This window comes from Gracilinanus agilis, chromosome 3, assembly GCF_016433145.1.
Source record: "Gracilinanus agilis isolate LMUSP501 chromosome 3, AgileGrace, whole genome shotgun sequence".
NCBI classification, from domain to species: Eukaryota; Metazoa; Chordata; class Mammalia; order Didelphimorphia; family Didelphidae; genus Gracilinanus; species Gracilinanus agilis.
In genome coordinates this window covers 46,584,285-46,612,009 of record NC_058132.1, presented here as the reverse complement: position 1 = coordinate 46,612,009, position 27,725 = coordinate 46,584,285, and the positions used below count along the sequence as shown (strand labels likewise).

Sequence of the window (27,725 nt, the reverse complement as noted above, 5' to 3'; positions counted from 1 at the left end):
GAAGTGCCTTGCTCAGCCTTTATGCAATAATGGCTTAAGGGACAGGTACAGTCAAATACAAAATTGAGGTGTAGATTCAGAGAATGTCAGAGCTGGGAGAGCCTTAGAACATAGAACGTCAGAGCTGAGAAAGCCTTAGAACACTTTACTGAGGAGGAAAACTGAGGCCCAGATTCCTGAGCTATCCCTCTCTTCTCTCAGTAAATCAATTGTTCCTGGTACTCCAATCCATGACTTCATACCTGACTACTAATTAGCTTTCTTGCTATTCCCCCACACATACTCCTGTCCTACTCTATCACCAAAAACCATTTCTTCGATTGTCCAAATGAGTCATTTACTCCTCTAACGGGGATGTTTCCTGTAGTTTCTCTGGTCCTGAGTAAATCAATGTAGTTTTTCAAACCAATCCCAAATCCTATCTATCTAGCAGGCATCAAGCTGGAGGGGAACTTAGCATTCAGTGTTAAAACACAGTTTGGTGGTCAGGTGATCTATGGTTCTAGTCTCATCTTTGTCACCAACTTGGACATGTTCTTGGGTGAGTCCTTTCTCTTTTCTCGTAGGAGAGGAAAAGTTCTGTGCCTTTGTTTCCTGCCTTATAGAAATAAGCAGCTGGGGGGGGGGCAGCTGGGTAGCTCAGTGGAGAGAGAGTCAGGCCTAGAGACAGGAGGTCCTAGGTTCAAACCCGGCCTCAGCCACTTCCCAGCTGTGTGACCCTGGGCAAGTCACTTGACCCCCATTGCCCACCCTTACCAATCTTCCACCTATGAAACAATACACCGAAGTACAAGGGTTTAAAAAAAAAAAAAGAAAGAAAGAAGCAGCTAAATTATTGGTCTCTTTCAGTCTCAGGCCTGACATTCTCTGTTCTAAGGTCCATCCCACCTCTAACCTTTAACATTTTAAAATACCTCCCAATTCTAAAATTCTCTGTTCTAAGGCCTCTTCCAGCTCTGACAGTCTCTGTTCTAAGGTATCTCTCAGCTCTGACATTCTCTCTTCTAAGGTTCCTCCCAACTCTGACATTCTTTGTTCTAAGATCTCTCCCAACTCTGACATTCTGTGTTCTAAGGTCTCTCCCAGCTCTGCCATTCTGGGTTCTAATGTCCCTCCCAGCTCTGGCATTCTCTGTTCTAAGGACTCTCCCAACTCTGGCATTCTCTGTTCTAAGCTCTCTCCCAGCTCTGACATTCTCTGTTCTAAGCTCCCTCCCAGCTCTGACATTCTCTGTTCTAAGGTCTCTCCCAGCTCTGCCATTCTCTGTTCTAAGGTCCCTCTTAGCTCTGCCATTCTGGGTTCTAAGGTCTCTCCCAGCTCTGGCATTCTCTGTTCTAAGGACTCTCCCAGCTCTGACATTCTCTGTTCTAAGGACTCTCCCAGCTCTGACATTCTCTGTTCTAAGGTCTCTCCCAGCTCTGACATTCTCTGTTCTAAGGTCTCTCCCAGCTCTGGCGTTCTCTGTTCTAAGGACTCTCCCAGCTCTGACATTCTCTGTTCTAAGGTCTCTCCCAGCTCTGACATTCTCTGTTCTAAGATTCTTTTTAGCTTGGCTAGTCTATGTTCTAAGCCGTTTTCCAAGCTCTTAATCTTATGACACAATCCCAGCCAAGGTCATGCCCATCAATCTGCTCCCTTGATTCTTTTTGGCAACGAAGTTCGGGGTGCCTCTGGGAATCCTGTCAGTGGGCTGCAGGATCCCGATGTTGGGTCCTGCTTTGCTGGGGAGGCCAGCAGGTCCTGCTCCCTTTCCAAAACAACTCAAGGATAGGCACTGCTATGAGGCAGAGAAAGAGAAGGGACAGTTTGCTATGATTACAGCCTGCTCTCCAATATCCAGGGTGTTGGTATGTGGGTTATCAAGGTCTCTGGACTTCCCGCTTCCTCACCGACTCGAAGGCCATGGAGATCCACTGCACTTTGCCCTCTCGTACCCCCACGGCCCCATGGGACAGCTGTCCAGGGAGTAGGTTGGGCTCAGGCAGGTTCTTGCACTCAGGATGTAACATCTGTAGGAAGGAGGAGATGCTATAACCTAGAGAGAGAAGAGGGGAGAGAGAGACAGACAGACAGACACAGGCTGGAGCTGTAGGAGTCAAGTGTGAGACTTTGCTTTGACAGGGATAATGGTGAGGACTCTGGGAGGACAGTTTCTGATTCTCCCTCCCTCTACCCTTCTTTAGGGCAGGCCTGGGGAATATGGGCACTCTCTGTCACTCCTCTCCAGGTTTCCCCCTTGCCCTTCTCACTGATGGATCATACCCATCTGAGGGAAGTTTATGCCCCAGGGTTCTTCCATCAAACAGGTAAAGGACATGCCCCAAAGACTCGTAGAACCCTTCTTGGGAAAAGTCTTCTCTAGGATGAGTTACCATTCCATAAAGCAAGGCAGTCTTTTATTTCATAGAATTAGAGAATATCGGAATGGGGAGGGGCCTTAGAACACCAATTCAAATCTGACCTCAGACATTTACTAGCCGTGTGACCCTGGATAAGTCACTTAACCTCTGTTTGCTTTTAATTCACTGGAGAAGGAACATCCAGCCACTCCAATATTTTTTTAAACCCTTACCTTCCATCTTGGAGTCAATACCATGTATTGACTCCAAGGCAGAAGAGTGATAAGGGCTAGGCAATGGGGGTCAAGTGACTTGCCCAGGGTCACACAGCTGGGAAGTGTCTGAGACCAGATTTGAACCTAGGACCTCCTGTCTCTAGGCCTGGCTCTCAATCCACTGAGCTACCCAGCTGCCCCCCACTCCAATATTTTTACTAAGAAAATGCCATGGACAGTCTGATCCATGAGGCCATAGAGAGACAGACATGACTGAATAGCATCAACCCTTGGATGAAACTGAGGCACAGAGAGGGAACGCGATATGCTCAATGTGACACAATAAATTAGCCGAGGACTAAGTCTAGACCTCTTCTTGCCCTGCCCAAGACTGGATAGACTTTGAGAATAATACGCTTCCTTATTCTCCCCAGCCCCATCCCTCAGGTCCAGGCCCTGGACGCACTCACCTGAGGGGAGGCACTGGGCTCCACCTGGCTTCACCAGCTCTGAGTTGTCTGCTATAGCTTTGCACAGCCGGCAGAGGTGCCCAATCTCTTTGAAGAGGTCAAAGCTGTCATCGTAGATAACGCTGCCCTTTCACAAGGAGACAGAAGCCAGCCAGGACCCATCACATGGGGCCAGACCAGGGTTTCCCAGCCAATGACTATCAGGGGGCTACCCATCCCTTCCAGGAAGCCCTCCCTGAGACATCACCTTCTTTGATCTCTCACAGGACTATAGAGTTTATTTAATTTTTTAAAGCCCTTACCTTCCATCTTAATATCAACTTTAAGGCAAAAGGGCTAGACAATAGGGACTGAATGACTTGCCCAAGGTCACACAGCTAGGAAGTGTCTGAGGCCAGATTTGTCTGTTTTTTAAGCCCTTACTTTTTGTCTTAGTATCAATTCTAAGACAGACCAATAAGGGCTAGGTAATGGGTAAGTGACTCACCCAGGGTCATACAGCTAGGAACTGTCTGAGGCCAAATTTGAACCCAAGATCTCCCCATCTCCAGACCTGGCTCTCCATCCAGTCCATCCATGCCCATTGCCTCAGGGTGAGAGTCAGGAACCCAGAAAAGACCATCCATCTCACTTCTGTGGCACTTCACAAAGTGTTTTTCTCACCACAATCCCAGGAGCAAAGTCACACTTGCCTAGATTCTGGCTGCCCCCCTGCGCCAGCAAAGCTCTCCTTCACCTCTCCTCACCTCCCACTCCCAGAATGCCTTGTTTCCTTAAAAGTTCTTCACACTCCTTCTATGGGCAGCCTTCCTGGATTCTTCCAGAGGGTCAGTGCCCTGCTCCGTGGCTGTGCATTTACTCTGCGTGGAGTTGCTATTTCCTTCTATTGTACCTGTTGCTGCCCCTGTGAGGTTACCTTCCATCTCTTCTGTATGTCTCTAATTATTTACATGTTATCTCCTCCATTAAAACGGAGGGCAAACACAGTGTTTTGGTGTTTCTTTGTATCCTCAAGCATTGCTCGGAACATCTGACACATTGTAATTGCTTAATAAATGCTTTTTGAGTAGGAATTAGGTGGCTTAGTGGATAGAGTGCCAAGAACAGAGACAGGGGGTCTTGAGTTCAAATTTAGCTTTGGACATTTCCTAGCTGTGTGACCCTGGGCGAGTCACTTAAGGCTCACTGTCTAGTCTAGTCCTTTCCCCTCTTCTACCTTGGAACGGATACTTTAATATCAGTTCTAAGCTAGAAGATAATCGTTATAAAACAAACAAACAAACAAACAAATAAATAAATGCTTGTTTTTCGGTGCCTTTCCTAATATTCCCAGTTGTTGGTGGTCCTCCTACCCAAATTACTTTGTGTATATACGCATGTGTGTATACTTTTTCCCCAGATAGACTGTAAGCCCCCTGAGGACAGGGATCCCTTCGTGTTTGTCTTGATGTCGAAGATCTAACCCAGTGCCTGGTCCTCATGTGCTTAATGTGTCTGTTGATGGATTTCTCACTGCATAGGTGAGGGGCAGAGAGGTGGGGTGATGTCCTCGAGGCCACACAGCTAACTGATGTCAAAGATAAGATCAGAACCCTGGTTTCCCATGATTCCCGCTCCTGAGATTCTGTGATACGAGAAAAGATAGCGTTGGCTCTGGAATCAGAGGCGCCGAGTTCAGACGCTGGCTTAGACAGTCAACTCTGGGACCTTAGGCAAGTTGCTAAACCCTGATGTGGCTCAATTCCTTAATCTCTAAAATGGGGGTGTTCGAGTAGAGGATCTCTGCAGTCACCCCAAGGTCCAATGCCCTTTTTACCATGCTATGCTGCCGCCGGGTTTCCCTGTGCCCGGTTCCCCTTGGTCAAAATCTCTGTCCCTGCCCAGGTGGAGGGGCTGTGTACCATGTCTCCAATGACGTGGTTGTCAGAGTGCCGGGTACGGTTGACGCCAAGGATGCCAAAGACCACAAAGACCATCGCGCCCGTGTCCACCAGCGGGCGCACCGCAGGCTTTCCACAGCCAATGTTCACACAGGGGTTGAAGCCTGATGTTGCAGAAAGCCGGGTCTTGGGGGCTGCCAGAGAGGAGGATGGAGAGGAAGATAGTTGGTGCCACGGGGCACAGGCTGCTTTCTCGGAATCCTCAGGCTTTCCCTTGGCACCGTATCCACTTCCCTCCCAAACCATCACCATTCCACTTCCTTGGATCCATCTACAGCTCACCTTTCTCACTGGGCACATAGAGAAAGCCTTTGTTGGGTCCATCTGGGCTGGAGCTGAGAAGACAGCCAGGAGGTGCCACACACACACGCCCGTGAAATGGTGGTTTATGGGACTGGGCAAAATATAACTTCCTGCGAGGGTAAGAGAGACAAGAATAATGAGAGGAGGTAAATGTGGTCATGCCAAAGAGGCGGTCTACAGGAGCATGCTGTTTTACAGGACCAAGAGTAAATTAAATAGAAATGACACATAATAGTGAACCCCATTATTTAATAACTTTTTTATATGAACAAACCTAGGCACTTTGTGCCTTTAAAAAAAAATAAACCCTTTTTTCTGCCTTACAATCAATACTATGCATTGGTTCCAAGGCAGAAGAGTGGTAAGGGCTAGGCAACAGGGGGTTAAGTGACTTGCCCAGGGTCACACAGGTAGGAAGTGTCAGGTCAGATTGGAACCCAGGACCTCCCATCTCTAGGTCTGGCTCTCAATCCACTGAGCCACCCAGCTGCTCCCACTTTATGCCTTTTCTTCAGCCTCTCTGAGCTCCCAGCATCACTACTCTTGGTCTTTGGGGGCATTATTAATAAGTAAATAGCATTAATGACAGAAGGAGAAGCCCTACTCTGATGCTGGAGCTAAAGTTTGGCACAAAACAAAGTAATGACTCACACTAACACGCTTCTCAGAGTGAGAATGAGTGTGACTGGGTGAACTGCTTCAAGACTTGATGCTGTTTGGGAAAATGGCGTGGAACATTCTTTCTTTTTTTATTTTTATTTTTTTTTAAACCCTTGTACTTCGGTGTATTGTCTCATAGGTGGAAGATTGGTAAGGGTGGGCAATGGGGGTCAAGTGACTTGCCCAGGGTCACACAGCTGGGAAGTGGCTGAGGCCGGGTTTGAACCTAGGACCTCCTGTCTCTAGGCCTGGCTCTCAATCCCCTGAGCTACCCAGCTGCCCCCAGGAACATTCTTTCTTATGCATTTTTCTGCCTTTGTTTTTTTTTTTTTTTTTTGATTGCCAATCGTGTATAACTGAATTTGCATGTGTTGAGTTAGAGGGAAATGAGGTCCTATTGGGGGGCAGCTAAGTGGCTCAGTGGATTGAGAGCGAGGTCTAAAGATGGGAGGCTGGTTCAAACCTGACTTCAGACATATCTTAACCGTATGACCCTGGGCAAGTCACTTAACCTCCATCACACTCTTTTGTCTTAGAACCGATAGACAGTTTTGATTCTAAGACAGAAGGTAAAGACTTAAAGAAAAATGAGGTCCTCCTGTACTATAGAAAGAAAGTACAGGAAGAATCCCTCAGAGGCTTTAAAAATATGTGAAAGGCTTTGGTCTTTGAGAGCGGCGAATCCTAGGGAGGCACTCACTTACTTAGGAGTCTGAGAACCTGGTTCTGCATCTTATAATTTGTTTGACCTTGGGGCATATCACTTAATCTGTCTGGACCTCAGGATCTTCATCCATAAAATGAGTAAGTTGGTCTAGGTGACCTTTAAGGTCCTTCCAGTTCTTACATTCTAAATAGGTAATTCAGTGCTAAAGTTTTAATGTGGCCTGAAGCCCGGGTACGTGAAGGAGAGGGGGAAGAGGTACGGGTCCTGGGCTGGAGCTAAGCTTATTATTATTTCTAATATCTCCCATTTATATAACTGACATACCTCTACAAGCTTTGAGGTTTACAAAATGCTTTCTTCATAACAGTCCCTTAAGGTAGATGACGGTATTGTTACTGGTCCCATTTTACAGATGAAGAAACTGAGTCTCAGGGTCGAAATGACTTGCTCATGTTCACATAAGTGGCAGCATTGGAATTTTAAACCCAGATCTGTTGATTTTCAAAGGCAGAATTCTTGCTCTTCCAGTACAATGCCTCTCCATCTCCTTTTATGTCTTTTTCCTACCCCAAGTCCCTTGACCTCTTCACCCAAGATGCTTGAAGCAGAATAGGGCGCTCTGTTGCCATAGCATCCATCCCCCTGCTTCCAGGCAGCACTATAGACCAGGCTGCTACTCTGCCTACAATGGTATCTAATATTCACTGAGGTGGAACTATTTCTATCAAGTGAATATCCATCCTATAGTTAAACCCCAGGGGACAGAGGGGAGGAGAAGGAGCAGGAAGAGGTGGCAAAGCTGACAACTGCAACAATGATGATGCCATCCCCATCATCCCAACAGCTCCTGAAGTTGTACTGAAGATTCTTGCAGCCTACAGGGAGGAGCTCACATCCCAGTAATCTGATTCGATGACAAAAGGCCCCATTTTATCCTCCTGTGCAAAGTCCAAAGAAGACGAAACAAAGAAAGGATAATAATAGGGTCCTGGCCATTACTACTTAAGCTCACAGGATCATAGACTTAAAGCTAGAGAAAGCATCTCAGAGGACGGTCAGTTCTTCCCCCTCATCTTACAGATAAGGAAACTGAGGCCCACGGAAGTTAAGTGACTTGCCTTAAGCATCAGGAGTAGAATCTAAATTCAAGATCTCGGACTCTATTCTGCCTCCTTGAATTAAGATAAGAACGAGAGAACACTAAGATTTCTCTTTTTTTGTGTGATTTCACTGGTTGTTGTTCAGTAGTTTTTTTAGCATTGTCCAGCTTTTCAAGCTCATTTTATAGATGAGGAAACTGAGGCCAACAGGGTAACGTGACTTGTCCAGGGTCACACAGCTAGTAAGTGTCTAAGATGGGATTTGAACTCAAGTTTTCTTGATTCCAGGCCTGACTCTCTACCCACTGCACCATCTAGTGCCATAATGGAAGAGCTGCTCCCTTTTTAAGTTTAAAAAAAGTATGTTGATTGCTCTATACACTGTACTACCTAGCTGCCCTGGTGACCCCAAAGTGATTTTCTTGGTATTATTTATCAAAGCAGGTCAGCTTCTGCTCTATATCTAATTGTCTTATAGACCTAGCTATGATTTGTCCAGAGTCATGCAGTCAATATGTGTCTGAGGGAGGACTTGAACTCAGAACTTGCTGTCTCTAAGGCCAGCTCTGGATCTACTACTCCTGGTAGCTTTATTTTATTTTATTTTATTTTTTAAAACCCCCTTACCTTCTGTCTTAAAATCAATACAAATATCAGTTCCAAGGCAGAAGATTGGTAAGACCTAGGCACCAAGGGTTAAGTGACTTGTCCAAGGTCACACAGCCAGGCAGTATCTGAGGTCACATTTGAACACAGGACCTCCTTTTCCCAGGTCTGGTGCTCTATCCATTGAGCCACTCAGCTGCCCCTCCCAGGAGTCTTATAACAGCAGATGAGTTTGAGCAAAGCTGACTGACATGAGCAAATAAGGAAGCCTTGCTATGTGTGTGAGCAGAGAGAGGTAATAATGTTTTGGTGTCTGTCAATAACGATAATAATAACTGTCAGTTATATAGCACTCTGAGGCTTGCCAAACACTTTATATACATTATCTCATTTAAGCCTCAAGACAACCCATGTGGTAGAATCTATTGTTATTTCCATTTAGAGAGGAGGAAATTAGGACCATAAAGGTAAACTGAGGCACTAAGATTCAGGGAATGCAGTGAAATGGAGGAAATACTAGATAAGAGTTGGAGGACTTTGGCTCAAATCCCAGTTTTGTTACTAACTATGAGACTTTACTCAGGTCACTAAGCCCCTTCGTGCCTCAGTTGCCCTATTTGTAAAATAAGGGAGTTGAAATAGATGCCATCCAAAGTCTGTACCCTGTGCTATAAATCTATGAGAGTATGTTCCTAAGTGATTTTTCCAGGGTCTCACAGCTAGCAAGTGTCTCCCAAGCTGGGAATTGAGGCCAGGTCATAGGATCATAGACTCAGAGCTGGAAGGGACATTAGAGACCATCACATCTAATTCCATCATTTTACAGATGAGGATCTTGAGGCACAGAGACTTTTCTGGGTCAGTAATTCAGTGAGTAAATGTCTGAGCTGGGAATTGATGCTAGATCATAGGATTGTAGATTGAAATCTGGAAGGAACCTTAGAAGCCATCATGTCCGATCCCCTCATTTTACAAACGAGGAAACTGAGGCTCAAAAAGATGAAACAACTTGCCCAGAGACACAGAGCAGGGATAGGCCAGCACTGGGAATTTAAGCTGGCTTTCTGGGTCCCCAAGTCCAGGGTTCTCTCTGCCACAGTTCTCAGCTTAGCTCAGAAATGAGATCAGGGTACTTGATCCCACAACGTTAACTGGCCTGGCCCCTTCAATCACCCCGGTCTTTCCATGGGTCCTCCCCTGATGGAGCGCTCAGGGGACTGGGAGAGATCACAGCCTATGGGCGACAGCGGGGCCTCTGCCATATTACCGGGTTCGCTGCTGTTCCTTGGCCGCCACATAAAAGCTGAAGTCAAATTTCCAGCCCCTCTTAGCATCACAGGCCAAAGACGTCATCATCCATTTCCGGAGGCTCGTCTGCTGGAGCAGCCCTACTGTAGACATACAAGCGGTCAGCTTCTTGGTGAAGTTACCGTAAGGCACTCTATACACCTAAGCAGTGAATTAACAAAAACAAGACACGTAACTCCAGGGGCCAGCCCAGCCCCAGCCCCTTCCCCTTCTCTGCCTCTCTCTGCATTCTAGCTTTCCACCTCACTAGAGAATCTTTCCCGTCAGTTTCTAAGGTCCCTCCCAAGGTAGTTCTCCTAGATTTATTTTAATGCACACAGGTCATTTCCCCGAAAAGAAGGTGGGCTTCTTGTGGGCAGAGAACGTTTTGTTTCTCTCTGTTATTTCCAGAGCCATGTCCAGTAGATGCTTAAGGAATGCTTCTTGAATTGAATTGGTCCTCAAAGACTTCAGGATTCTTCTCTGTCTCAGCCCAGAGCAGAGGCCCCGCTCCTTGGCAAGTTCTGGAGTGGGGACACTGCTTTGGGGAAAGAAAAGAAGTATAGAGCAAGGGAGACCCCCAGGTATTATTCTCCCCATTTTACTGATGGGGAAACAAAGGCTCAGAGAAATTGAAGGACTGGCCCATGTTCACACAGGTAGGAAATACCAGAAGTGGAATTTAGACACTATCTTTCTGATTCCAAGTCCCTTACTCTGAAATGCTGCCTCTCAAGAATAATCAGACTGGGAATCAGAAGGGAGGAGACTTAGGTCTTTGGACTCAAATGGGACTTGAGGCTTTTTGGAGGCCTCAGTTTCCTCAGTGGTAAAGTGGGAATAATAATCACTACCCTGCCTTTTTCAGAGGATCCAATGCGATCATGTGGATTGAAAGGATAAAGGAAAAAAAAACAACACATGATCTGCAATGATTATAAACTGTGGTCCAAAGAGGATAAAATCTGACTGTACACTTCCAAGGCGATAGATCATAGATCTGGCACTAGGAGGGGCCTCGGAGCCCACCATGTCTAATCCCTTCATTTTGCAGATGAGGAAACTGAGGTCCAATGTCACATCATTATCAAATGGCAGAGATGGGATCTGAACCCAGAATCCTTAACCCCAGATCCCCAGAAAAGTACAGTGAACACATGTGCTTAACAGTTTAGTGGGGATCTAGGCTTTGTAGGAGAAGGATCCCCAGAAGCCTGAGCCCAGCAGTCCAGAACATCCAAACAGAGGAGAAAGGAAAGGGATCACCTTCTTTATCCTCAGGGCTCACCTGGAAGGAAGGCACTTCCCCATCCCCAGGGGACACAGTTTGCCATGGTGCAGGTAGGCTGGCATTGAGAGAGAACCTGTAGATGGCTGGTCTGCCTTTGCTCTTGGCCTTGGAGATATAAACAGTGCCCTGGGGTTCTAAAAGACACAAAAGAGGAGGGTTAAAAGAATAAGGATTTATTGGCACCTTCTCCCCTCCCTCCCTAATTGCTACATTTTCAGTTTCATTTGCCCACTTCCTGGGAACCTAGATACCAGGATAGTCTCTCAAACCTACTCAGAGGACTTTAGATTTAGAAGTAAAGGGGACTGAAGATACCTGCTCTAGTTCCCTCATTAGACAAAAGCATAATTTTCTTAGAGAATTTGTATTGAGATCTCTTATTTTCCATTGCCAATATTTTAAAAAATAAGTTCATATTGCTATCTTCTGTTTTTATGCCACCTATATTTCCTATTGTATCCCTCCCCTGGAAGATGCCTCCCTCTCTTTAGCTTCTCATCCTGGAAGATGCTTCCATTCTTCATTTGAGGAAGTGCCCATGCCATGTATGCTTATTAATTTCTTGGTTCTGCTCCTGACTTCACCACCTTGACCCCTAGAGGATACTTTCCCTTCTCCCACCCTTTTCCAGCTCCCTTTTATGCCTTGTGTTCTCCTATTAGAACGTAAGCTCCTTGAGGGCAGAGGTGATCTTTCTTTTTGCTTGAATTTGTATCCCCAGTTCCTAGAACAAACTAAGGGCTTAACAAATGCTTCCTCTGCTTCTCTGTCTCTGTCTGTCCCTCGTCATCTTCTCTCTCTTTTTCTAAACCCTTACCTTTTGCCTAATTGTCAATTCTAAGATTGAAGAGCATCTAGGGCTTGGCAATAGGGCTTAAGTAACTTGCCTAGAATCATATAGTTAGGAAGTGTCTGAGGCCATATTTGAACCCAGGTCTCCCCAACTATGAGTCTGCACTCTATCCACTGTGCTACCCAGCTACCCTTTCCTCCCATCTCTCTCTCTCTCTCTCTCTCTCTCTCTCTCTCTCTCTCTCTCTCTCTCTCTCTCTCTCTCTCTCCTTGTCTCTGTCTTCCCTGTCTCTGTCTTCCCTCTCTCTGTCTGTCTCTGTCTCTCCCCATCTCCATCTCCCTCTTTGTCTCTCTTTGTCTCTCTCTGTCTCCCTCTGTCTCTCTGTCCCTCTTCCTCCCTCCGTCTCTCCCTCTTTCCCTCCCTCCCCTCTCTCCCATTTCTCCCTCTCAGTCAGGCTAGAGGTTACCAGAGTGTCTATAAAGATCCACTCTGGGTAGTCAGAGGTTTTCTAGCTCCCTGTCCCAGGGATCCCAGGACTTTGCTTTCTCTATGTCAATAAAATTGTTTTCCCAATGGGGAGGGAACGCTTGGTTTCTTGGAACCTCAGTTGGCACAGACCCCACCTCTGAGGGCAGCGGGCACCTATGCCAATACTGGTCGGTGGTAACAGACTAATCCTTTGCTGAAAAATCTTGAGCACTTCTCAGTAATCCCCTCCATTGAGTCAAAAGCAGAGCTGGAAGGAATCATAAAGGCCAACTAATCCATTTGACAGATGAGGAAACTGAGGCTTAGACCAGTGAGGTGACTTCCCTAGCAGGAAGTGGCAGAGTTAGGATTTGACCCCAAATTTGACTCCAAATAGAGCACCCTCTGTAGTACTAAGTGCACCAGTCTGGCATTTGAAGCCCGTCCCAATCAATCTGGTGCCACCCAAGTGTTCCACTTTTATTACATGTTATTCTTTCTGTCAATCAACCAATATGTATTTACGGAGCATCTTCCCTATTATGAATATCCTTCACTTTAAGCATCCATGCCAGACATTATGCCAGGCACGAGGGATACCAAGACCCTGCCCTCAAGGAACAATATACATTCTACTAGGGGAGAACCTTTGTCTTTCAGTCGTGAACTGTGTCCTCCCCATCTCCTTGGCTTCTCTTTTATTGTTCCCCATGTCTGGAATGTCTTTTCTTCCCACTTTCCCAACTAAACTCCTACCCATCTTTTTTTTTAATTCAAAGATATTTTGTTTTCCCAATTAAATGTAATAACAATTTTCAACATATGTTTTCCAAAATTATAAGATCCAAACCACCTCGCTCCTGCTCTCAGAGGTCAGCAATTTGATCTCTACCCATCTATTAAATTTTTATTCATTTATTTTTTAATTTTGTTCCCATGGTTACAAGATTTGTGTTTTCTTCCTCCCCTCACTCCTCCCTGCTCCCAGAGTTGACAAGCAATTTCACTGGTCTACCCATCTTTTAAAAGCTCAATTCAAATGCCTCTTCCTCCAAGAAGCCTTCTCTGATCCTCCGGGATGGGAATGACCATTAGCTCCATTGAACCTCTAACAACATTTTGTTCTCATTTTGTTTTCTATTGTATTTCTCATGGGATATTGTGTATTGTGGTCATCTAGATTTGTCTTAGTCCCTTCTTACCAGGCAGTAAGATTCAGAAGGACAGAGAATGATGAAGAAATGAATGGAAGGGGAGGAAAGAAGGGATAATAGAAGGAGGGAAAATGAGAGAGAAGGAGAAAGCAAGTGAGAGAGGGGGGAAAAGGAGGGAGGAGGGAGACAGACTTAATTAACTCTTTAGCTCTCTCCTCCCCCTCCAGGCCTCCATTCCCTAGATTCTCCCATACTGACCCTGTTGGGTGGCTTCACTCCGGCTACCCCAGGCAGGTCCAGAACCCCTTTTCTTCTTCTCCAGAGATGTTCGGATGTTATTCTGAAGACTGTGGGGCTTTTCCTGAAACAGACCTGTCCCCCAAGCCGAGTCAGGGAGGGAAAAGCCTCATCTCACCTGGAGGGAAGGGATGGAGGGAGGCGGAATAGGGCTATATCAAGGGAGCTCCAGGGGATGTTCTAGGGGAAATCTTTAGTCAATGTGTCTCACTCCTCATGAGGCCAGGGAGCTGAAAAAAGTCAGACCAAGCAGAAATATAAGCAGAGTGTATGAGCAAGATAGACTCAAATACAATGGCCCCTGACGTAAAAAGAGAGGCCTCAGGATCTCCAATCTCCCTGTTCTCTCTCTTTTGCCAGTCTCACCCAACATTAAAACCATAGTGCCAGGTTCAAATCACAAAATCGAAAGCGTCAGAGCTGGGAGGGACCTTAGAACACAGAATGTCACAGCTGGGAAGGGCCTTAGAACACAGAATGTTAGAGCTTGGGAGAGACCTTAGAACAGAGAATGTTAGAGCTGGGAGAGACCTTAGAACAGAGAATGTTAGAGCTGGGAGGAACCTTAGAACAGAGAATGTTAGAGCTGGGAGGAACCTTAGAACACAGAATGTCAGAGCTGAGAGAGAACTTAGAACACAGAATGTCAGAGCTGGAAAGATTCTCATCCCCAAATCTCATATAGAAGAAATAGCTGAGGTCCTTAAAAGGAGAAAGGATTAACCCAAGGTCATAAAGTAAGTTAATGGAAGAACCTGGACTAGATCCCATATCTTGGAACCTTACCCCATTTTACACACACACACACACAATGTGCTTCCTTGAAAAATTGCAACATGAAGTGGGCTTTAGAGTCTACTGAATCCAACTTCTTCATTTTACAGATGGAGAAACTGAGGTCTAGGAAGGTGGGAGGTTTTATCCAAGGTCATACAGGAAGTGTCAAAAGTGAGATTTGAACTCAGCTTTGGACTACTACCTTGACATCCTAAATTTCAACTAAGTACTCTAGAGCCCTACCATCTGAATTCAAAGCTAGCTTGCGATGTTCCCTGTTTGGCCTTAGGCAAGTCATTTTCCAACCCTAGGTCTCAGTTTCCTGCCTTGTAAAATGAAGGAAGTGAATTTATTGGCCTCTGAGGCCCCTTTCAGTTCTGGATCTAAGATCCTCTAAGAATAAGAGGCAGCTCTACTGGAGCTCTCCAAGGAGCTTGGTACTTAGAATCCAGAAACCTAAATCCTAGTAACCATAACATATGTATAATAATAATAATAATAATAATAATAATAATAATAATAATAATAACAATAACAACAACAATAATAATAATACATTTTAAATAGACTTAATGGTTTGCAAAATTTGCACATACTAATTCATTTGAGCTTCATAGCAACCCTGTGAGGCAAACACTACTGGTAATTGTTACCCATTTTACAGATGAAGAAACTGAGGCCAAAGTGCCTTGCTCAAAGTCATATGACCAATACTGATCAGAGGTGGGAATTAAACCTATATCCTCCTGCCTCCAAGTCTAGAGTGTTACCTAGTACACCACACTGTCTTCCTGCTAGCCCTCGGCCTGTCCCTCCTGGCATGCCACAACATTTTGTTAGCTATTTGGTCTTTCTCTGAAATGTGAACTGTTGCTACCTCTGACACTCCTGTCTCTGAGGGCTGAGATAAGAACCCAAGGAATAGCCAGAATTAAGATGAATCCACAGCCCCTAGCCAGACCTCTGAAGGCAATGGGGACTCTCTGAGCACTGGCATCAGTGAGGAAGATGCTTCCCTCTGTCATGTGATTCCAAAGCACTTGGCTCTCCTAATGGGTGAAGACCAGGTTAATCTGAGCAATGCTGTCATTAAAATGACAGTCATTACAATGGCATTTGGATTTCCACCCGAGGGCTCTAAACACTTGCCTTTACAGCATCCCTGGGGAACTGTGTGACCTTGGATAAATATCTTCACCTCTTTTGTCTCCAATTCCCTTCCCCATAAAATGAAGGGGATGGGCTAGATCCCTTCTAGTGCTAACATGCTGAGATTCTATGATAGACAACATCGGGGACTCTCATCCCTATTTCATTGATGGGGTCCAGGGAAATCACAGGATCAGAGATGGAAGGGACCGTTGATGTCATCTGATCCTCTAGACATCCCTCCCCAAATTTTACCATTAAGGAAACTGGGGTGCAAGGTCACACAGGTAGTGAGTGGCAGGACCAGAATTTGAACTCAGGTTCTCTTTGACCTACTCAAGATCACTGAGGACTCAAACCCAAGTGCCCGGTGCTCTTGGCCCATGAATTATAATAATAATTACTGTTGCAGCTAACGGTATTTACATAGTGATTTGTTATTTATAAGGCACTTTTTGGCTTACAAAGCATTTTGCTCACCATCCATCCGATGAAGTGGGCAACCATCCCATTTTATAGAAGAGAAAATGGAAACTCAGGGAACAATAAGTGTTTTCTGGCTAGTAAACATCAGAGCCAGGACCCTGGCATGAACTTGGAGTTCTAAACGTGGCAAGGGCTGATCGCATAGGCAACCCCCAGCCGCCCCTGTTCCTCTGCCCCAGGACTCCCCCTCAGCCTGGAATTCTCACCTGAGCAGGTGACACATGAGATGCCTTCAGCACTCAGGTTGTACTTGAGGTCCAGCAACACCTGGATGTTGGTGTCCGGTCGGAAAAGGAGTGGTGCTCGGCTGGCCGGACGGAGCCGGCTAGCAAAATAGAGGGACAGGATGAGGACCGTGACAAACAGCCCTGCAAGGAGAGGCCAGGCTGGGACCCACGTTCTCTTCCACCCCTGGGTGGTCTTCTCTGCCACCGCCCCCAAAGTGTCTGGGATGGGAGCCTGAAAGCAGCCTGGTAGACAGCTAGCTACTTGCCCCAGCTCTGGGACAGCTTGCCTGGGACAGACAGCCCAGCTTCACTGGAGAAGCTCCGAGTGGCTCTCTAAGAGGCACTCGCTGAGATGTCCGGGCGGAGGGGGCGGAGAGTGGAAGTGATGGACAAAACGACTGGGAGACCAAAGCCCAAACATTCCATGGGACCCCCCCTACTGACCCACCTGTGAACTAGACTTAAGCCTCAAAGAGTGATGGAGGGGGCTCCGAAGGAGCAGGGCAGGGGCCCTGCTTACCCACAATGACCCAGCGGCTCTTCACAGCTGACCACAATACCCAGTGGTGGAGAAGTTCTTGGAGCTGAGTGATGAGCTGGCCTCGGCTGCTTTTCTCCAGGGGAAGCTGCAGGTTCTCGGGGAGCACAGACACGAGGGGGACATCCCCCATCTCCAGGGTGACTGATGAGGGAAAGGGGATGACTATTTATGACTTAGAGCCCTGGGGAAAGGGGGTGTGTGGGGGATCACCTCCATAGGAACTGGGCCACAGGGGAAAATGTCTAAGGATTCCTGCCCCATCTTAAGAGAGTGGCCAGGGAAAAGGTCGTGCTTTTAATTTCTGAGCATGTACCCTTCTGGGATCCCTAAAGAAAGGGACGAGGGAAGAAGAGTATCTTTTACTGCAGTCTCACACTTTAGCTGGTAGAGACTGCAAAGAATCTGAGGGTCAGATGGAGCTCAAAGAGGTCATGTCGTCCAGCCTCCTGCTGCCAGGCGCATTAGCCTAGATACTAGGATGTCTGCTGGTGGGGGCAGAGGGAGGCAGAAAGTGTCTGGGAAGGGGCATCTCACCTGGCTCCTCCTCCACATTCAACAGTGGGATATCATCATCCAGATAGGGCATAGGACCTTGGGCTGGGCCCATCCCTCCTGGTTCTGGACTGATGAACAGGCCACTGGAGAGATGGAGCGAGCTCTTCCGGACACATTTCTGGTGGCAGCTATGGAAGGAAGGTCTCTGATTTAGTGTGTAGAAGTTACCATGTTCCCTGGGGCCTTGAGGGATCTCAGGGAAGGCTGGGGCTGGATTCAGCTCAGTAACCACACTGGCGTTCTTCTTAGCCTCCCCAGCACAGATGCTCCCTAAAAACTAAGCACTCTTGGTGGAGCTGGGAATCAGTCCAGCCATCCTGGATAACAGTTTAGAAGTATGCCCAGAAAGTTACCAAATCATGCATGTGATTCCACTGAGCTCTATTATTACTAGACCTATGCCCTAAAGAAATCAAAGGAACAGGCAGAGGACATATAGGTACAAAAATATTTACAGCAGCTCTTTTTTCGTGGTGGCAAAGAACTGGAAATGAGGAGAAAGCCCGTTAATCAGGAAATGACTAAAGAAATTAGGAGGGAGTGGAATGGGATATGCTGTAAGAAATAAAACTTTGAATGAAGGAAAGTTTCAAAGGAAACCAAGAAGATCTCTATGAACTGATGCAGGGTGAAGTGAGCAGAACCAGGAGAACAATTTATACAATGACAACTACATTGTAGAGAAACACATCTTTGAAGACTTTATATTCTGATTAAAGCAATGAAAAAGCATGAGATGAAATCTGTCACCTACCACCTGCCTCAGAGGCAACAGCATTAAAATGAGATTGAGACCTAACTTTATAGACATGGCCAATATGGGAATGTGTTTTGCAGGACTCTGTTAATTTATTATGAAGGTGTTATTTTTTTAAATTATTCAATTAAGGAAAAAATTCAATTCTCTTGAGAAAGAGAAATAATAAATGCTTGTGAAAATAAATTTTTTAAAAAGCTAAGCACATCTCAAAAATATGTAGAATGAGGAACAGACCAGGAGAGAGAAGGCTTGGGTTTGAGTCTCCACTGGCTTTGTTATCCCTGTCAACTAGCCCTACTCTCGTGTCACTTACATGTGGTGTGATCTTGGGCAGGTCACCCTAACCTGCCCAATTTTTAGCTTTCTCAGTTGAGGAATAAGGAATTTGGGCAAAATGATCTCTAAGACATCTCCACACTCTGATATTTTCTGCTCTAAGGCCATTCTCAGCTCTGACATTCTAGGATTTAAGGTCCCTTTCTCCCAGCTTGGACATTCTGTGTTCTAAGATTATTAATTTCAAGAGGCAGAGACAGCTATCAACTGGGCAGCTCTGGAGAGGTCACATATAGGAAGTGGTGCCTGAGCTGGTCTTTGGGAAATCTAAGGACTCTATGAGGTGGAGATTGTGCCCCAGGCATAAGAGGCTACCCATATAAAGGCATAGGTACAGATCAAAGTCCAGTTGGCCTGGAAGGGTATGTTTAAGAGGGCAGCTAGGGGATACCATAGTGCACACCAAGCCTGGAGTCAGGAAGATCTGAGTTCAAATATGGCCCCAGACATTTCTAGTTGTGTGACCCTGGGCAAGTGACAACTTCTGTTTGCCTCATTTTCTTCATTTGTAAAATGGAGATAATAATAGAACCTACCTCCCAGGATTGTTGTGAGGACCAAATAAGAAAATAATTATGAAGTGCTTAGTGTAAATGCTAGCTAGCATCGTCATCATTACTGTTATTGTTGTTGCTTTTTTCAGTTTTCTGTCATCGTTGCCCATATCCCTAGGCTCACCTTGTCTGGCAGGAGCTTTCTAGTGGGGCCACGTAGAGGTTCCAGATTCCTAGGGCAGCAGGCATGGTGAATAGCACTGCCAGCCAGCAACAGGACACGATGAGGGACATGAACAAGCCAAAGTCATGAACGGCTGGGATCTGCAATGAGAGTGGGACCAGTTAGACCTGAGTCCCAGGGAAGCTACCTTCTCGCCCAAATCTGCCCCTAGCTAAGGGGTAGGCAGCTGGCTGGAATGGAATCCTCTAGCCCTGCAGTCCCACATCCCAGCCTCCAAGGAGCCACTTGACCAGGCTAGGGCTCAGTCTCTCAGCATCGGGAGGGACCTCAGAGGCCACGAAGTCCAATCCAAACTGATAAAGCTGAAAGGTTGCCTCCAAGGAGAGAGATCCCAGTCCCCCAGGGAGGACAATTCCTGTTTTGACCTGCTCTGATTATTAGGAAGCTTTTCCTGCCATTAAGCTTTTTCTGCTCCTCTCCAAGTTCCATTCATTCCTCTTTTTTCTCTCCTCTAGAGCCAGGCAAAATGAAGCTAATCCCCCATCCACACGGGAGCCCTTCTGGTACTTGAAGACAGTGATCAGATTTCTTCTAATTCTTCTCTCTTCTGAGCTAAACATGAACAATCCCTCCAAATGATCCTCCTCTGGTTGGTGCTGGTGACATCTTTCAGACCTCCTTGATCTTGTCCATGTGCTTCATAAAATGTGGCTCCCAGATCAGGGCACAATGTTCCAGACACATTCTGACTAGGGCAAGGTATGGCTGGACTATCGCCTCCCTAGTCCTGGATGCTCTGCCCTTCAGGATGCAGCCTAAGATAGTGTGAGTTAAGGGTGGCCTTGGTTGTGTTCTGATAGCAGCCAGGCACCTGGAGCTGAACGTTTGAGGCAATGTAGCCCAGATACCCCTGGCTCTAAAAGGGATGTGAGAAAAAGATCTAGGGAGATAAGAAGGGAGGCGGGGGAAATTTGAAAGAAACTAGAGGCATGGTGGGGAATCGAATGGTTCAAAGACTAAACAGTGGGAATATTGGCTCCCATAGCTAGTGGAGAGGTCAGGGTGGGTGTGGAGAGGAGGGAAGGTCCATCCAGGGTGCCATGGATAAACCACCCCACAAATGACAGGAAGTTGAGGATCTAAGCTAGTCCTAAGAGTAGAGATGGCTCCCAGGTTCCAGAAAGGGTCTGTGTATGCTCAGGCTAGAGCAGAGAACACAAGTTGCCCACCTGGGAGAAGATGTTGGCTGCATAGGCAGCGGCAGTGGTCAAGGAAGTGAAGAAAGTGGCCTTGCCCGCTGTCTGGATGGTGTGGATCATGCGCAACTGTGGATTCTCCAGGTGGGTGGCCTGGCGGTAGGTGTTGATGAAGACAAAGACATCATCCACACCTATAGGAGGCAACCCAGGCAAGGTAGGGGTTAGAGGCACTTTTGGAAGAAGGGACATCTCATTTGCCTCAGTCTACAGGGCTGGGAGGCCTAAGAACATCAGAAAATCCCTACTCTCTGACCTGATCTGGGTTCTTAGGGTATTGGACCCATTAATCGTGTTACTGGGTTCCCACCACTGTGCCCATAATGACCTAATTCATCCAGCACATTCCTGACTGCTACCCTTTGATGAAGATGCGAAGAAACTTCCAGACCCTCCACATCCCACCCAGAAGTTCATGGGGAGAAGAGGAAGGAGTATAAAGTCATCCCCAGCAGCCCGAGACAACTCACCAATGCCTACAATGACAAAAGCAGCCACACCATTGAGGATGCCCAGGTACTGGATTCCAAAAACAACATGGTAGAGGAACAAGGCAACCAGGCAGCTCAGGCCAATGCTGGCAATCCCAAAGAAAGACAGGAACACTGCATGACAAAACAGAGAGGAATAGGTGAGGTGAGGCTTCTGGGGAAAAGATGAGAGGATTAGCTGCTGGGGAAGTCCTCAACACACTATGTTTCCATGGGACAAGGACTGGAATAGACAAAACCCCAAAAAACCAAAACACCAAAGATAGATAATGGAGCTGAGTCCCCAGAGACCTCGTAGGGAGTCACCCTTCATGATCAGAATCTCCTACTCTTTGCCAGCCTGCATCAGATCTGTGAGCTTGAGCCAGTCGTTTCATGTCTGAGCCTCTGTAAGCTTCTCTATAAAATGAGGGGATTCCATTAGATGGCCTTTGAAGGTTCTTCCAATTCCAAAGATCTTAGATGGTCATTTACAGAGAGCTGATCCCAACTAAATAAAGATCAGAAAGCTCCCAAACGTGGGAAATATAGCCAGTCACTGATTATTCCTCCAGAAGAGTGGTAATAAGCACACACCCATATCAGCTGAGCTATGAGTAGTCAATGCATTTAAATATTATTATTATTATCTTTCCCATCATTCTGAGGAGAGAGTACTAGTATTTAAAATACACAGCGAGGGATACTGTTCATGATTACTCATCTCTAGCTTGGATCTATGACCTGACACAGGGTGACGTGTGACACAGCTGCCAGCTGGCACCTGTTTCTCTACCAGAAATCACTTAGAAATCCTTTGGGATCTCTTTCCGGTGCCTTGTTGGCCCTCTCTCGATCTCTGGGTGATGGAATGCTCCCCACCATTATGCACTCTTGCCAAACCTCATCCTCAGTGTCTGTTGATGGGGTTCAGATAGAAATAGTCCTGGGACAAGTTCTATCTTGCTTTTACTCTTTAAAAAAATATTCTAAGGGCTATTGCATAAGTGCATAAAAGATTACTTTCCATAATTCCATGTGAATTCTAGACATGTCACCTCATCTCTCTTCCTGGATTTTAGGTAGTACAATGATTCCTAAAGTATCTCTTCTTCATCTCTTTTCTAGATCAGTTATTTTCCCTATGAGATGGTTTATATTTTCTTACATTTTCTTCATTTTTTTACTTTATTTTTTATTTCTCAAATTTGGCCAATTCTAATTTTCAAGGGGTTATTTGCTGTTATCTTCTCATGACTTTCCTAGTTCTTTCCTCTTTTCCCATTTTCCCTCCACTGCTCTCATTTGTTTTTTTTTTAATTTTTTTTTTATTTTAAACCCTTAACTTCTGTGTATTGACTTATAGGTGGAAGAGTGGTAAGGGTAGGCAATGGGAGTCAAGTGACTTGCCCAGGGTCACACAGCTGGGAAGTGTCTGAGGCTGGATTTGAACCTAGGACCTCCCGTCTCTAGGCCTGGCTCTCAATCCACTGAGCTACCCAGCTGCCCCCTCTCATTTGGTTTTGAAAATAATTTTAGTTCCTCCTTTAACTTTTGCTTTATCTCGTCTAGGATTTCTCGTTTGGCTAGTGTTCAAGTTACATTTATCTTTGAGGCTTTGCTGGTAGATGTTTTTGAGTCATTCTCTCCTGTGTTTGTGTCTTGAGCTTTCCTGTCTCCATAATAGTTCTTTATGGTCAGGTTCTTTCTTGTTTTCTCATTCTTCCCACCTACTTCTTAACTTTAGATTTTATGATACTCTTAGACTCTGCACCATTCTAGGGTAAGGGAAATGTTTGGCCTGAATTTTTGTCCTCTTAAGTCCTATTATTGCTTTCACAGCTCATGTTGGGGGCATGCAAGCTTTCAGTGCTCCCAAAATGAGGAGGGGGAGAATGAAGGAGGAGTTGTTCACTGCTCTCCTGGTATGGGCTCTGTAAGTTCCTGGCCCCACTCAGCTTGTTTCTGGTTAGGAGTTTCAGCAAATTTGTGTTTGATTCGGCCACTTTTGGCCCTCTGAGAGACTTTCCAGGTTCAGAATGACTGAATTTCTGGCTCCCTTTTGGTCTGGGACTCTGTATTCTCCTCCTGGGACGATAGCCACATAGCTACTGTATATTTCCCCAAACTTGTTCCTTGATCAATACATAGCTAAAGACAATGCTCATAACTACTCCTTTCTACCTTAGATTTGTGATCTGGCAATGGGTAGTAGGTAACACAGCTGTCAGTTGACACCTATTTCTATACCCTGCACTCACTTAGAAATCCCTTGGGATCTCTTTCTGGTGCCCTTTTGGCTCTCTCTCAGTCCCTGGGTGATGGAATGCTCCCAACCATTATGCACTCCTGCCAGACTGCATCTCCAGTGTCTGTAGACCTCTCTGTCTTTTTAAGCAGAACTGACCTGGAAAAATGACTCACTGTGACTTCTTGCTTTTTCCCAATCAGAATTTGGTCTTTCTGGTGCATTTTCTAGATCTTTGTTGAGGAGGAGAGGGTAAGTACTAGACTTTAATGCTTCCGCTCACTCTGTCATCTTGACTTTGCCCTATCAGTTCATCTCTTTAGGCTCCCTTGAATGCATCCTTGGTAGAAGACATGATAATAAATGTTCCTCCTACTTCCCAAATTTCCAAATCCATTCTTCTAGTCCTCTATGTTTTTAAAGCATTTCATTATATGTAGCTTGGACATTATGAATATTTGGTACGGCAGCACCTATTAAAAATGCTGCTCTGTGGATCAGTGTTCTCTTTGGGCAATTGGGGGGCAACAGATGAGTCTGAGATAATGGCATAGTTCCAGACCAGTTTAGTGTTTGGGTTCTGTTTAGAGGCTTAATTAAAGATATTTTGAGCATCTATATTTATAGCACAAGGCTTTGTCATCTGTTAACTCTGTGAAAGATATCGAGCTTTTGTTTTATCATTCTAGATACCTGCTTGTGTCTTGCAAGTTTTGGGGGAGGTGCTAAATTTTTACAGCCTTAGTGATGAGTTCCAGCTTCTATTGTTTCCCTCCATCAATTGCATCCATCTGCATTGATCAGTATGACTGAGCTCCTTAGAGATAATCCTTCTATAATTTCTACTGGCAATGCACTGTTCCTGAATTGCCATCATAAGCCATTCTATTTCCACAAACAAATCCGCATGACTCAATCATTTGTTCCATGTTTCGTTGGTGACATATTGTTGGCTGAGTTCATGCAGATGTCGCCCATGGAGGGCCTGTTGATTCTGCTCTTGGATCTCAGCCATTTCGGTCTCCGTCTGGAGGTAGGCTACCTTCGGTTACATTTGACAAATCCAATGGTGGGTACCTTTTATCACTTTTCACTATTGCTTAATGAAGAGATGGCTTGTTGTTCCTTAAGTATCTCTGTAGATTTTTTTAAACCTATTTATCATGTGCTCTGAGTGAATACCCTTCCTTTTTCTCCTTTTTGGCAAGGAAATGTTTATCCTCCTGTAGCTGCTTTAGGGTGAAGGTTCCTATGTTTTATTAGTACTAGATGTGCTTTTTTTTTTAACCCCTTACCTTCCATCTTAGAATCAATACTGGGGATTGGTTCCAAGGCAGAAGAGCGGTAAGGGCTAGGCAATGGGAGTTAAATGACTTGCTCAGGGTCACACAGCTAGGAAGTGTCTGAGGTCAAATTTGAACCCAGGACCTCCCATCTTGGGCTTGACTCTCAATCCACTGAGCCACACAGCTATACCCACTAGACTTTTTTTTTTATTAAAATACATTTATCATCATCACTATTATAATGTGGTCCAGACCTGTGATTTTATTAGTGTAGGGTAGGGAACTTCTCATGAAAAAGACAGATGAACAAGTGTTCTTCATTTTAGACCACGAGAGAGTGGCCTGGGACACTGAGTCATTATGTGACTTGCAAGTATGTGTCAAAGGCTGGACTTGAACCCAAGACTTATTGACTATAAGGTCAAATCTCTACATACTATGCCATGTCGCCACTCATTTATTTTGCCATCAGTAATTATTATTGATTGTAATATCGACACAATATGATATTGTAATCCTACTTAAATTAAAATTAAATTTAATTACTATAAAATTATAAATTATTAGAAAATATTCTCATTTTTATGATTTTATTATTTAGTTGGCAGTTAGGTTTCACAGTGCATGGAGTGTTGGACCTGGAGTCAGGAAGACCTGAGTTCAAATCTGATCTCAGGTTCATTGTGTGACCCAGATCAAATCACTTAATCTCTGTTTGCCTGAGTTTCTTCTTCTATAAAATGGAGATAATAGTAGCACCCATCTCCTAGGATTGTTGTGATGATCGATTGAGATAATAATTGTAAAGTGCTTAGCACAGTGCCTGGCACATAGTAAGTGCTATGTATATGTTATCTACTACTACTATTATTTTTATTATTAATAAAGAAAGGTATGATCCTGGCCAAGTCACTTAACTCCAGTTGCCTAGCCCTTACTACTCTTCTGCCTTGGAAACAACACTTAGTATTGCTTCTAAGACAGAAGGTAAGGGTTAAAAAAATAGACAAAATTCCAAAGTTCTAAGCAAATGTGCAATCACACACAGCATTATCATACCCACACATCAAGCTATTTAAGAGAGCCTCTTAGGGTAGCTAGGTAGCATGGTGGATAGTGTGCCAGAGCTGGAGTCAGGAGGATCTAGGTTCAAATCTGGCCTGACATTGTAAAAATTAAAATCAATATATAATGATAACTTCAAATATTATATTTTAAAGATGTATTAATAATCACTAGAAGTAAAGGAATAAGAAGGTATTTATCAAACACAATAAAAACACGTGCCCATGGCTAATCTACCCGTTCAAAAGTCCCGTGTTCACAGCTGCCCTCATTCCAAGAGAAGAGAGCGAGCCTCGAAAATCCACCGAATTTATCCCCTGTCTGTGTTAGTACGTAACGACAGTAAGTCAGTGAGTTCCTGGGTAATGTAGTTTTAAAGGCACAAAATTTCCAATAACACAACACATCTTAGCTGGGTGGTCCTGGATAAATCACTTAACCTGCATTTCCTAGCCATCACCACTCTCCTGACTTAGAGCTTAACTCCAGGGAGCACCCTTCCTCCCTTCCTTCATCATCCCCATCCTCCCTCCCACCAGGGCTTGACCTGGAATGCAGACAGGTCCAGGCTGGATGGCAGCTATGAAAACAAGGCAGAAGACAGCCAATGTTAACATGCAGGGAGAGGGGAGAGGGGGCAAGTCAAACATGGCTCTGGTAGGCAACAGGAGGACGTCCTACAAGTATCTAATAGCAGAGGCACTGGGGTGGGTGGAAACTGCTTTAGCATTGGCAGTAGGGTAAGAGGGGGACCAATCAGGTCCAGGAATCTCAAGAAAATGCCAACTAGAGAAGACCCAAAGATGATTAAGTCCAGTGGGAATGGATGAGGAAATAAGAGTGAGTTAACTAATTTCCCAGAGCCACAAAACTATTATGTGAGAAGGTGAGATGGGAACTCAGAATTTCCTGACCCAAAACTAGCCACCATGCCATGCTGCCAGCCCATCTGACCCATTTCGGTTGTGCTGACAAAAAGAGGTCTAATCCAGAGGTTGCTAAAGGTTAGACCAGATGAGATGCTTTATCCCCTGGGACCAGACATCGGGAGGTGAAGCCTGTGTAGGGAAGGGGTTAGGGGTGACTCGTACCTGAGCAGGAGGTGAGGATGTAGACCAGAGCCGCGATGCAGCTACTGCTGATGAAGGCCAGGAGCATGTCATTATTGAAGGTCCTCCGTACCTCATAGTCAAAGAGATCTGTGCCTCCATACAGGACTTGGACTTTGCTGAGAGGAGGGAGGAAAGAGGAGATTGAGGGAGCAGAACTTGGGATGGGCCATCATTCATGGAAGAGAGCGCTTGGTTATTTTGCATCACAGGGATCCGAGCCAGGTAGCTGCTCTTCTTCTCATTAGCCAGTCGTTCCATACCTTCCTCTTCCCTCTCCTTCAGCTCCCCATTCCCCCTCTTTTCCAGTTTTGGAATTATAGTTAAATGATATTTTGTCATTTATCTGTGGTAGATTATCATTATAAAAAAAATAAATGTCATTCATTCCTCCTGGAAAGAGTGTGACAATCTTACTCCCTCGTGACTCCACTCACCATCTTTATAACTTTCAGACTAAAGCGCCCCTCCTTGGCCACCACATCCCTATGTGATTTGTATCACCCTTTAGAATGTCCTCTCCTTGTAGAAACGCAGAAGAAAAATACATGATCGATCACGTGGTTCAATGGGTATACGATTAGGGATTTTGATTTAAAATGATTATTCTATTGCAAAGATTAATAATATGGAAATTGGTTTTGAACAATGGCACATGTATAACTCAGTGGAATTGCTTGTCGGCTCAGGGAGGGGGAGGGAAAGATTCATGAATCATGTAACCATGGAAAAATATTCTTAATTAATTAATTAATTAAAATTTTTAAAAAGAAAACTATTGTATGAAATTTTTAAAAAGATTATCTCCTTGGGGGCAGCTGGGTAGCTCAGTGGATTGAGGGCCAGGCCTAGAGACGGGAGGTCCTAGGTTCAAATCCGGCCTCAGACATTTCCCAGCTGTGTGACCCTGGGCAAGTCACTTGACCCCCATTGCCTACCCTCACCACTCTTCCACCTATAAGTCAATACACAGAAGTTAAGGGTTTAAAATTAAAAAAAAAAAAAGATTATCTCCTTGAGATCAGGAAAATTCCCCACTTTTTCACTTGTATCTTTAGAACTTAGAACAATACTTAGCACAAAGTGCTTAATAAATGCATTTCTTCTCTCCCTTCTCTCTCTCTCTCCCTCCTTCCCTTCCTTCCTTCCTTCCTTCCTTCCTTCCTTCCTTCCTTCCTTCCTTCCTTCCTTC

At 45.3% G+C, this 27,725-nt stretch overlaps 1 protein-coding gene across 1 annotated transcript in view; it reads right to left on the bottom strand.

Moving 5' to 3' along the window:
• The window catches only part of DISP3 (dispatched RND transporter family member 3), a 34,511-nt gene extending 7,717 nt beyond the window's left edge, over nt 1–26,794 (bottom strand). The window contains exons 1-15 of the mRNA XM_044668673.1: nt 26,739–26,794; nt 26,516–26,652; nt 20,826–20,960; nt 20,329–20,489; nt 19,100–19,239; nt 17,305–17,453; nt 16,750–16,911; nt 16,209–16,370; nt 13,552–13,665; nt 10,876–11,012; nt 9,568–9,749; nt 5,247–5,377; nt 4,926–5,098; nt 3,025–3,151; nt 1,890–2,035 (exon numbers count right to left, since the gene is read on the bottom strand). Coding sequence (XP_044524608.1) covers nt 1,890–2,035; nt 3,025–3,151; nt 4,926–5,098; nt 5,247–5,377; nt 9,568–9,749; nt 10,876–11,012; nt 13,552–13,665; nt 16,209–16,370; nt 16,750–16,911; nt 17,305–17,453; nt 19,100–19,239; nt 20,329–20,489; nt 20,826–20,960; nt 26,516–26,652; nt 26,739–26,794 — 2,112 coding nt within the window. The remainder of the gene's footprint in view (nt 1–1,889; nt 2,036–3,024; nt 3,152–4,925; nt 5,099–5,246; nt 5,378–9,567; nt 9,750–10,875; nt 11,013–13,551; nt 13,666–16,208; nt 16,371–16,749; nt 16,912–17,304; nt 17,454–19,099; nt 19,240–20,328; nt 20,490–20,825; nt 20,961–26,515; nt 26,653–26,738) is intronic.
• Nucleotides 26,795–27,725: the final 931 nt, after the last annotated feature.